Source organism: Plectropomus leopardus, chromosome 8, assembly GCF_026936395.1.
Source record: "Plectropomus leopardus strain MGB_pleo_1.0 chromosome 8, ASM2693639v1, whole genome shotgun sequence".
Lineage (NCBI taxonomy): Eukaryota > Metazoa > Chordata > Actinopteri > Perciformes > Serranidae > Plectropomus > Plectropomus leopardus.
In genome coordinates this window covers 28,765,565-28,777,718 of record NC_142183.1, presented here as the reverse complement: position 1 = coordinate 28,777,718, position 12,154 = coordinate 28,765,565, and the positions used below count along the sequence as shown (strand labels likewise).

The 12,154-nt window shown below is 36.1% G+C and overlaps 1 protein-coding gene across 1 annotated transcript; it reads left to right on the top strand.

Annotated features, from left to right (window-relative positions):
• The first annotated feature begins 671 nt into the window (after positions 1-671).
• On the top strand, positions 672-7,353 carry polr1d (RNA polymerase I and III subunit D). Its single transcript, XM_042493350.2, has 5 exons — positions 672-823; positions 1,394-1,491; positions 1,905-1,981; positions 3,487-3,569; positions 7,038-7,353. Exons 1-5 carry the CDS (start codon positions 788-790, stop codon positions 7,083-7,085), a joined length of 342 nt encoding a protein of 113 aa, XP_042349284.2. The 5' UTR covers positions 672-787; the 3' UTR covers positions 7,086-7,353.
• Positions 7,354-12,154: the final 4,801 nt, after the last annotated feature.

Below are 12,154 nucleotides of genomic sequence, written 5' to 3'. Positions count from 1 at the left end.
GGGGGATTTGATATGGGTATTAGATCCCTACCCAAGGTCTTACAGACAAATTAATGGTTGCTGCCATGACTAATTTTCACTTTTTTTAATTATATATCTATAAACAGGAATATGCTCTTTAAAATATTTACTTTTTTAAAAAAGTCAATAAATTAAGGGATGCACAATATCGGATTTTTTTTCCAATATCCGATATTTTAATATATATCAACTCATTCCACACCTAATTTTAGTGATAATTAAGTCTCTTCAGTAGTAGAATTAACGTCATATTATCCATACTCTTATCATGACGGCCCACCAGCAGATACAGACATAAAATACAATGAATTTCAATGTAAGTAATATTTATTCACTCTGCAAAATAAGAAAAATACTTTATCTTAGGGTTTTGTACATGTTCATTTTGTCAACAACAACAACAGTAATAATAAAAAATATTATTATTATTAGATTATTACAAGAATATTTGGGCAGACAGTATGAGAAAAAATAATAAGTAATTTGTACATTAAAGCATGCAAACATGTTCTAGTAGAAACATGAAATACAAGTAAAAACCAGAAAATGAGCATAATATAGGACCTTTTTCCGTTCTTTTAATTATCATATTTTAGAATACTTCGAAATTTGATTTACGGCTATAATCGCGCACCCTGCCTGCGTTAGTATACAAAACAAAAAAACCCTTTCCGTGGGACAAAGGCCTACCTCTTGCCTGTCAGACGACAGTGAGGGCTGAAACATCACGGCGTCTCTGTTGACGTACAGGGTCGGTATGTGAAGCATGGCTGGGGAAAGCGAAAAGAAAGTGCTGGCGATGGTAAGAAGATTAAATGCGTTTTGCACTTTGATATTTTATGTAGCTAGATTCCATTGTCATTGTTAACTCTGTATGTAAGAAAATATTCAACGAAATAAGCAAACAATAACGTTTCGACCGCCCGTAAACGTCTCACGTGGCTAAGATAGCCACAGAAGCTAGCAGTGTAAAAACAGCCATCGTTATTCCACCTGTGACGCAAATTACATTAAAAGTTGCTTCTCTTTAATGAAACAATGGTTATGAGCTGTTTTCACTCGTGGTATGATGTAATGTTCAGTCAAAGTTAAACGATATAGCCATCACTTTACCCACTTTAGGTCTCAGTCCAGAGCTGGCTCAGAGTTTCTCCACTGGGGGGCAGTGTTGAAACAGTCCCTCAGCTTCTCGGTTCAACATGTTCAGCTGACGCTTTTATATGTGCATCTGTGAGATAATAAGTATTGGATGAATTGTCAGTACATAATAGTTCATTCTCAGTGTGATTGATTCTCACTGAATAATCTCTGAGGAGGTTTCTGTTCAGAATTAAGTGTGATGTCATAAATAATAACTTGTTTTGCGTCTTAGGTCCAGGCTGATGGGGCTGATGAAGGCTGTGTGACATTTGTGCTGCATGATGAAGACCATACTTTGGGCAACTCCCTCAGATATATGATCATGAAGACGTAGGTGTTTTTTTGTTGTTTTTTTTAACAATCAGCTGCTGTAAATTCAGCATGTTGTGATCATGGGTTTGACCTGTTTTCTTTTTTTATTTTGTATTTGAAACCATTTCCCTCTGCTCTCAAAAGACACGTCCAAAGAACAAAGACTGATGTTTAATTTGTGTAGTTTGTGACTTGAATCCAGCTGAAGGGGACAACGCGTTGACGTCAATCGGACAATTGGTAATAGTGACATGACAAAGGGACTCTTAAATGTTAATGTTCTCAGTGTTTTGGTTCTCATTCAGCCCCAGTCAGCTGGAATGAGTTGATGTTGGAAACACTGTAATAACACTAATATGCCTCCACCCATATAAAGCAAAACATGGAAGTTAATCACAAATCTTGCTTTCATTTTCTTGTTTTCCTTCCAGCGTGGATGTGGATTTTTGTGGCTACACCATCACCCATCCGTCTGAGAGCAAGATCAACTTTCGCATTCAGACCCGAGGTGAGGGACACTCCTTGAATCTCTGTCACTAAATCTTTGTTTCTTACAATGAATGTTAGTTTTTAGGTGTGCATACTTCTCTGGCGCAGCTATAGAGGGAAAGTTTTAGGGGCTGTGTTTGAGAGTAAATATGTTGATTGGAGTCTGGTGCCTTCACTTTGTCTGCTCAGCCGAACAAGAAAAGCCAGTGGCTGACTTAAAGTAAAACACATGCACATACACTCCCTCTCTTGTTCCTCCCCATGGAGAACTACCACTTTCCTTGTTACAAATAGATCTGTTATCCGCTTTGCACAAAGTGCCTACAGATAACAGCAGCCCTGTCACATGAAAGGACTCTGAGACAGAAAACAACTTGTTTTTGTTGTTGAATTAAGTTTTAAGATGCCTGAAGGCTCTTTTTCTTATGGCTTCATCAAAGAAAAACATAATTACCTTTTTAGGCACCAGGAAAAACAATTTCCACTGTGCCTTCAGATATTCAGCAAAGAGATATTTCAATATTTATTGCTTATTCCCCACCATGACCACAATGAAAATGGGCAGTTAGACGTCCTCCATATAAATAGGGAAAAGGGGGCCGGGGCTGAAAACAATTCTTGTAATTCATTTCTTTTGCATGTCAAACTTTTTCATCCCTCAATAAGATACTCAAGCATAGTTATGTCTAAAAACCTCTTGCTTAGTTTAATCAGCATCCAATAAAGCAAAAGTAGGCAGTCTTTGATTATAACAACCTGAATAAACAAGTAACTCTTTTGTATATGTGAACAGTTGTAATTACTTTGGATTGATTCACATTGATTTTTCATTTCCTGTTGACTTCCTGTAACATCAACTGCATTATTTTTTTTTATTAAAAATATGTTTATCTCAAGGGCCAGGACAGATGTGTCACTTCTGGCTTTGATCAAATTAAATATGCTGCAACAGACTTCTCTGGCACAGTTTTTAAGGGAAACATGCATTTCCTGTAATTTGTCTGGTTGAGTGCTTGATCAGACTGGCATCCCTTTCCCCTAAAGGCAGTTTGTGAGCCAGTGCTCACAAACAGATTGCAGTTAGTGGCAGTTCATGGTTTGGGAATGATTGTCACCTGCCAATTGCTTATAAATTTGACATGGATTAAATATGTAGCTTTTATCAGTGAGAAGCAGATGGAAAATTATCCCTGTTATTTTCAGCTTGCATGTTGCTAATTTGTTGAAATGGGCCCCTCATCTCCCATTTTGTTCAGTTTGTTGATTTCTTTACTAACTCTGACAGCCTTCAGCATGGCTGCATATATCAGCACTGAATGTAAAAAAAAAAAAAGGTGTGAGCTTCTACAGCTGTTTGGGGAGCACTGCTACAGAACTAAGTCCACCTTTTGCTGAATCCTGCAGAGATGATTGACCCATGAAGTGCAATTCATCACTCATGTCATCTTTGTTTTTACTATCAGATGTGCAGTTTTTTGTTTTTTTTGTTTTGTTTTTTTCAGAGGTATCTGTTTTCTGTTTCAGGGGGAATTCCAGCCACAGAGGTGCTGCGGAGGGGCCTGAATGAGCTCAGTGATGTTTCTCAACATGTTCTCAACACCTTTCAGGTAAACCTGTGTGTCCATTTGGTTCAATCACATACAACCCCAAAAGCTGGGACGCTTTATAAAACGTAACTAAAAAAAGAATGCAAAGATTTGCAAGTCCTTTTCGACTTCTGTTAGATTGAATGCAGTACAAAGACAAAACACCTAATGTTCAAACTTTGTAATTATACACTTATTCTGAATTTGCTGGGTATGAAAGGGGCTTCCTCAAATGGTTCAGTCGTTCACTAGCAAGGATGGCGTGAGGTTCACCACTTTGTGAAAAACTGTCCAATAGTTTAAGAACAAAGTTTCTCAAAACACATTTGAAAGGAATTTAGGAATTTCACAATCCACAATATCATCAAAAGATTCAGAGAATCTGAGAAATCTCTGCATGTAATGGGCATGGCTGAAATCCAGTCATAAGTGGCAGTGACCTTTGACCTCTCAGGCTACACTGCATCAAAAACTAGCATGATTGCATAAAGGATATTATCACATGGGCTCAGGAACACTTTGGAAAACTTTCGTCAGAAAACAGTTTGTCTCTCCATCGACAAAACAAAGTTTTAAACGCTACATAGCAAATTGTTTAGAATTGGGGTTGTGATAATAAACTTAATTTATCGAGCACTTTTCAGAGCCGCACATCAAAAGTGTCACAGTTAATAAAAAAAGCATAGTGGTGCACGGCATAAAACAGCAAAAAAAAATAGTTTGTAAAACAGAAACAGAGACTCAACAATAAAAGCAATATAAAGTTACAGAATAAAAGACAATTAAAACCAAAAGAATCACAAAAATAAAAAGCGTGCCTTTTTAAGTTGGTTGTAGGAGCAATTAGTCAGAAAATGAGTGATCTTGGTGCAGAGTATTTGGTTGTACGTTCAGAAATATAAGCGGGTGCCATGGAGGGCTGTGAATGTAATCAGGAGGAACTCAAGTCTGAAGTGTACAGGAAACCAAAATAAGAGAATTAGAATGGGGGTGGTATGCTCTCCTTGTTTAGCATTTGTTAAAAGCCTAACCGCTGCGTTCTGAACCTAATGATCTAGAACAACAACAGACCTGCTTAGATAAGAAAATAAGGAGTTAAAGTCATCCAGGCGGGAAGAGATTAAAAGCTTGGATGATTTGCTCCACGATGCTCTTTGGCAAAGCTGAACTGATTCTGATGGTATTTCTGAGTTGCAAAACACAAGACTGAACCAATTTCTTAATGTGGTGGTAAAAATTGAGATTGTGATCAAACGCAACACTGATTTCAGGCAGATGGTTTTATATTTCCTGCTAGCAGACTGAGGTAAGGATTAATAGTCTTTGAAACTCTGTCTGGGCCGATGACCAAAAGTTCTGTTTTGTCAGTATTCAGCTGCAAAAAATTTAGCGACATCCGATCTTTGATAGCAGTAAGGAGGGGGGAAATAAAATTCTCATAGCAATAAGCTCCAAATCCCAGATAACATCATATGACAAAGTGCTGTGAAACCTAAGAGCAGAAACACTATTCCAGCTCTAACAATTTTAAGATTTTGAGATTTATGTCTATGAGATTCAGTGTTTTATGTTAACATACACTGGTTAATCTCAGCGCTGAGGGACCGTCTTCGGTACCTGCTACCTGCAATCAGTCAGCTCAGCGTTTGTCCGGTTGGCATAAACTACCACAGCAGTTGCTAACATTTGGCTCTTAGCTGTTAAACAGTCCAAACAAACTAACAGTGACACCAACTGGCTTGACCCTGTAGTTGAACCTGATAGTAACTATTGGATAACATCAGTTGTGTTATGCTAGTTAACCCTGTCACTGTGTGGAGCTCACATTCCCACAGCAGTAGTGTCCGGCCAGCAGGAAGGCAAAGAGACTGTGGGTTGCAGAGCAATGAAAGGCTCTACAATGAAATAAGATTTTACCCATTTAAAAGGAGCAGTGTGTGGGATTTAGTGGCATCTAATGGTGAGGTTCCACATTGCAACTAACTGAAACTTTTCTCATGTGCCAAGTGTGTCGGACAACAATGGTGGCCAATGTGAAAACATGGACAGTGTTTGGTTTGTCTGTTCTTGGTAACTACAGAAGCAGCATGGACTCTGTGGGACAGTGGTTTAGTGGAGGGTATGTGCAGATGTATGGGGTTGTACTCACTTCTTTAATAGCTGTTTACAGTAAATCCACATATCAGCCAAAATGCCATTGCATCACACAGGACAGGATACCCACTTCTTCCTCTGTAACATACTCATCTACCTAGTATTACACACACCTCATGAATTACTGTGGGAGAGGAGGAGCAGCTCTCTGTGAACAAATATGTGGAGTTTATGGAAATTGGAGTTTTGAATGTTATATTTCAGTTCTGCCAATATATCCCCCTATGTCCTACACACTAGACCTTTAGTAAAAAGCTAAAAATCTATATAAAATCAATATGTGGCGCTCAGTGTTAATATTGGAACAGGCCACCACAAATAAATCAATGCATTCCAAACACTGAGATTTATGAATTCATAATTTCCCTAATTTTCTTTTAAGTTGTTTTTTTTGTTTGTTTGTTTTTAAAGCTAATGTTAGAATCCCAGTGTTAACTAGGGATGCAAAATGATATATTCTTCTTATTTTACACACTAAATTAACATTACATACATTTAAAAGCATTGTATTTTATGGCTCCATCTGCTGGTGGGCCATCACGATAACAATATGCATAACAATGTTATTTCACTACAGGAGAGACTTGATGATCACTAAAATTAGGTGGGGATAAAAGTGGATGTATAAATATATATAGATATTGGTATCAGTAATTGGCAAAATGGGTCAATTTTATATTGGCATATCAGATATTAGCAACAAATCCAATACTGTCCATCCCTAAAAATCAATATGTGGCAGTCAGTGTTAATGTTGGGACAGGTCACCACCAATAAATCAATGTATTATAAACACGGAGATCTGCATTCATTAATTATTTACTTAATTTAATTGTGAAGTGTTGGGGTTTTCAAATATGAAAACTGAATAATGATCAAAGGAAGGATAATCTGAATAATTAAAAATTAGCTCCAGTCCCAGATTTAAGTACGTGCTAGTGGAACACAGTCTGACCAAAATCTGTCCAGTTTACTGATATTTCGCCTGCTCTCATTATGTGTTGACTGTATTGGATGGAAACTGATCTTTAGAAGTTTAGTGACGGCTTGTGTAGTGAGCAGGGGGCACCATTAGTCTTTGTCAGTTGTTGGTGACTTTTGCCCTCCTGCAGAGTCTCTGCCTGCATCAGGGCTTCTAATCAGGAGCTGACCCCGGAGCTCTGATCTCTAGTTTCCACACATGGAAAATCACACTAAAATAACATGAATAAACCCTGGATGGCTCTGGATATCAGTCCCGTAGCAGAAAGAAAGTCAGTCATTGTGATTAAATGTTGCGCTCCCTATGCGGTCTTAACTCCAGTTCTGACTCTGTTTTCTTTTATTTTGTTCCAGGCAAGAGTTAATGAGTTCAAAGAGAGGCAGGAGCAACCCATGGAATGAAGAGCATCATGTACGTGTGACTATGAAGCTGTCGCACACGAGTTTTACAAACAAACTGTAAACATTTTTTACCTTCGTTTGTTTGCTTTTTTATACATTAAAAAGTTGGAAAAGCTTTGATAATGTCACATTCAAATATTTGTACAGTTTTCTGTTTTGTATTTTGTTGGAATTAACATATGATGTGTCATAAATATGTATGTTAAATGTCTATTAGCCTTGAGTTCATTGGAACGATTAGCAAAATAAATTAAAGACATTAAACTTGGTCATCTTCCATTTTCTTCTTTTTTTTTTCTTCCCCCTTTTTCCAGGAAAGATTTCAAACGTGAATAACACTCAGCTATTTGACTTGTGCTGGAATATTTATTTTCGTAACTTCTCGTGTAACAGTGTTTGAAGGATGTCTCAACCCAAAGTGACGAGTGATGAACACTAAATTGCTCTCATCTGTCCTTTGAAGCCGTGTTTGTCGAGTGAAAGAAGAAGTGGAAGCTAGAATGTCCTTATTAGCCGAGGAATGTAGTGAGAGGGACTTCATACAGTGCCAGGGAGTCAGAGGGGGAAAATGAGGGGAGACAAGTGTAAATAATGAGGTTAGAGCTATTTTTTGAGGTTAATCATATCCCTCTGTCAGTCACATGTTCATGCTGCTCTGTGGGTACAGAACTTCATTTGAGGAAAAACAGCAGTTAAGTAGAACACAAATATAATCAAATACACTGTATGTGCAGCATGGGAGATTTGAATTTCTTTTTTTTTAATCAATCGTTTGACTTTTCAGGAAAATAAGCTTGTTCAGATTCTTGCTGATGGATGAGAAGATTAATACCATTCTCATGTCGGTCAAATAAAACTACAGCCAGCAGTCAGTTAGCTGAATGGAAACAGGGAAACAGCCAGTCTGGCTCTGTCTGAAGGAACAAAATCCAGCACCTGAGGCTCACTAATGAACATGTTACATGTCAGTCCTTTAATCTGTACAAACACATTTGGACAGAGCCTGTAAGCTGTTTCTCGCTGCTTCCAGTCTTAAAGCGAAACTAACTGTCTTCTGGGTTTAGTTTCATAATTCAGGTCAGCCAACTTCAATTGACTGGCTGGAGAGAGATTTTGATGCCATTGACGTAATCACCCTTATACACTTAATCCCCAATTTGAGTTTTGCCTCTTCTTTATACTGTTCATATTGTTCTTTTTGCATTATTTATCTTGCTTTGATATCCCTTTGCTATTGAAATAATGCAAATTTCCCTGTTGTGGGACTTTTAAATGATTATCTCATCTTTTTGATAAACAAGCTCTGTTTTAATGCTCTACATGCACCCTGGCCAGGGGTGTGTTTAGGGAATGGCATAGGACGGTATTGGCCCCCCTTGAAATCTGACTGGCCACCCCAGGTACTGTCCTACTGGCTGCCCAGTCAGTTTGAACTATTGAAGGAATTAACAGAATTTTCGCCTCTGGGATTAAGTCAGTTTTAATTCTGAGGGCAGTAGTGTGTAGCCCAACTATTTTTACATACTAATAAACTGATTCAACTGTTAAAAAGTTTGTTTACACAGGCTTATTTATTTTGATCTTTCAGCACTTTAGTTTTGTTGTCACTTTTACTTGCTATTATACATTTTACTTTTGGATTTTTTTTCTTTAATCAAGTATGGAAGCTTTATTTTACATTTGTTTGTGTTAATTTACATTTGTGCTGTGATTGGTTGGTCTGTTTGTTGTTGTTTTTTTTAAACTAAACTATAAACAGAAATGTAGGACACTGCAAAAATGGTCAATTAAAGCTATACTGACACATTTGCCCACAGTAGCGCTCATACTTACTGAAAGAAATTACTTTACAACTGCTTTTTTTTAAAAACATGTCTTGACTAAAGATTGGAAATCAGTTAAATGTATTTGTGTTTACAGTTGTGATGAATAAATGGATTTATTCAAGTACTGTAAGCTTATTTAAGTACAGTTTTAATTTACTTATAATATTCTTGATTATACTCACTTATTTGTACTCCCACACATTTCAGAGGCAAATATTGTACTTACTCCACTACATTTAGTTGACAGCTTAAGTTACTAGTTACTTTGAAGATTTAGATTATTGATATAAAATACAAATAGACAAATAAATTATGATATCGTATTATATATTAAACAACCCAGCAGTATAGAAGTAATTAAAATTAACCCCACCTTTACCAGCTGCAACATTATTATGGTGTACACATCAGTGCATCAAGAATTGTTTTCATTTATGTTTAGTATAACTACTTGTCTGTAATATTGTCATGTTAAGGGGGAAATTATCGTTAGTATTTGAATAGATTGTAAATTCTAGAGGGGAGTTTTTTACGATGAGCCCCTGCAGGTATTTTAACCTCTCCTGCACAGCTTTTGTTATGTTTGTTATTATCTACTTGTTTTTTTCTAATCTTGTGTGCTAATTAAAATTAAAATTAATTAGGAGGCAATAATACATATTATTCTGAAAAGGGCCATTCTACATAATGGGTACTTATACTTTTGGAACTTTAAGTAGAACTTTATTTCCTAAAATGTCAAACTATTACTCTAATGTGGCAAACAATAACTGTAGAGTTCAGTCAAACCATAAAGATTTCTGTTCCTAAAACTAGATGAAACTTTTATAAAGCGAACCTATTAAAAACCCACAACAGCCAATGTGACAACAAGCAGTAGATATGGAATGATGGTAAAAGTCATTTGTAACAGTGAAAGTAGTTAAAAGTTAAAAAAAAAAATCAAATTCAAAAGTTTCATAAAGAGTTGTGTCATATCTCATTTTACTGTGAAATTGAGAATGACAAGACAAGATTTTAACTTCTGTGATAGCAGAGCACAATGGAAAGTGTTGGCTCTGGAAAAGAAATTCCCCCAAACCTATCACATGTCCAAAAATCACATAAAGCAGTTTTTAACAGTTTTTTATGTGAAAAATTGTTTGTACAGAAAATAATTGATCCAGAGTGACACAGGGAGCCTAAAGCACTGCTGTTAAGAAATGTTTTTCATGGCAATCAATAATTTTGAGTGTTGAGCCGCGTTTTATGTGGTTTTGTTCAAAATGTCACACAGTCATGAAGCTCAGCATCAAGTACATAAAGTCCTCGTTCATACCCAATTTTATTGGGAAGACATGATGACATTTCACAAATTATTTGGTTCACAATCAATAAGCTCTCTTATTTATATACATATATATATCTGTATTACTAAGAAAGCTATGATATTTGTTCTTTGTTAATTTAATTTCATGTAACTGTCTATAGAATAATTGTAAACAATAATTGTGAGTGTTGAGTCACATTTTATGTGGTTTTATTCAAAATGTCATACAGTCATGAAGCTCAGCATTTAGTACATGAAGTCCTTGCTTATACCACGTTTTGTTGGGAAGAAATTATGATGACATTTCACAGTTTATGTGGGTCACAATCAATAACCTTTCTTTCATATAAGTACATATATATATATATATATATATATATATATTTACAGTACTTAGAAAACTATCAGTTATGAAATTTGTCGTTTTTGATATAACTTCATCATGTAACTGTTTTTAGATTTTTGTTTATACTACACCAAGTCTAATTTAATTTTGCAACACTGTATGTGCAAGAACTCAGGGTCAAGAAATAAATAAATAACAAATAAATAAATTTTTTCTTTTACATGGAAACTGAAGCTAAGTGGTAAGAAAATAAAAATTACAGAGTCCGGGAGTGGTCAGAGACAGAGAGAGAGGGAGGGAGAAAGCACAAGATACAATTTCTACTATAAATTAAATCTTCCCCTGTAATGATTCAGTCATGGGCTCCAATTAAATAATTAAATAATTTTGGCAGTACATCAAGTGGAGTCATTAAAGATACAGCTGGAACTTTTATGAAAATATGTGTCATATTTACTTCAGATGACTTTATATTCTGAAAGGAGTACATGACAAAAATCATGTCCCTGCACTGTACCGTCTACTGTTAAGATGTAAAATATGAAAGTTGTTCCATCTGGTGGGTGATCACAAACTTTCCAATTTTACAGCTAAACAGTACACTAAAATATGTTTCTAAAAACATTTGATTTAAGAAATAGGCAACGCAGTAACAGAATCATGATTCATATTTGGTCAGCGCTGCCCAGTTTGACAGTTTGACCACAGCCATGATTGACAGCATCATTAGAGACACCTCGGCTCTGATTGGCTGTTTTCGTTCACATTGGGTTAGGTTATTAGAGGGTAAAGGGCCATAAGAGCATTTTTTTCACAATTTCTCATCTCATTTATATGCGAGTTGTGCGAATATAGTTACATTGTCTGCAAATATGAAACATGTTCATCTTTTTACTAAAAGTTACCAACTGTTGCTTTAATTCCAGCTGCTATCTGCTTAAGACAATAGTCCTGATTATAGAAAGATATGGATAATACTCTCATTACTGTGGGATTCTGTACTCGGCATAAGGCACTATTTTTACATAAGATAGAAATCTGTAGAGAATACTAGTGCGCTGCAGTCCCTTCCCCTCACTCCCCACATACAGAAGACTACTTGGCCTGGAGGAGAGCAGGCAGCAGCTCTGGAGATGGACCTCCAGTGAGCGACTGTTGCAACTTCCAGTGGTTCTAAACAAGGGGTTGGAGGTCCTCAAGGGAGTTCCAGGTGGTCCCCATAAAAAGGGGGAATTGTTTATTTTTTACTATTTAATTCACTATAGAAGTGAGCCCAATGTGAATAAGTGTTATAAAAGTGAAAAAAAAAAACCAAACAAAAAACCCTAGGCGAATTGGCTTGCTTTCTATTTAAAAGATGGAAAAAGGGTGATGAGCAACGAAAAAATAAATATTTAATAATAAAAAACCCCAAAAACAATTAATAAAAAGTACAAAACAATTACCTGAAAATTTGTAAAAACAAAAAAAGAAATAAAAAGAAAAAAGCACCTTAGAAATATACTAATTTTGCATATGTAATTATGATAATTATAAATATTGTTATTTCTTGCCTATTTGCTCATTGCCTATTTCCCCATGTTTTTGA

Bases quoted from the DNA above. Each gene is read 5' to 3' on its own strand.
- polr1d (XM_042493350.2), top strand. From the start codon at position 788: ATGGCTGGGGAAAGCGAAAAGAAAGTGCTGGCGATG. The intron at 824-1,393 runs GTAAGAAGATTA...TTTGCGTCTTAG, and splicing joins AAAAGAAAGTGCTGGCGATG to GTCCAGGCTGATGGGGCTGA. The intron at 1,982-3,486 runs GTGAGGGACACT...TTTCTGTTTCAG, and splicing joins CTTTCGCATTCAGACCCGAG to GGGGAATTCCAGCCACAGAG.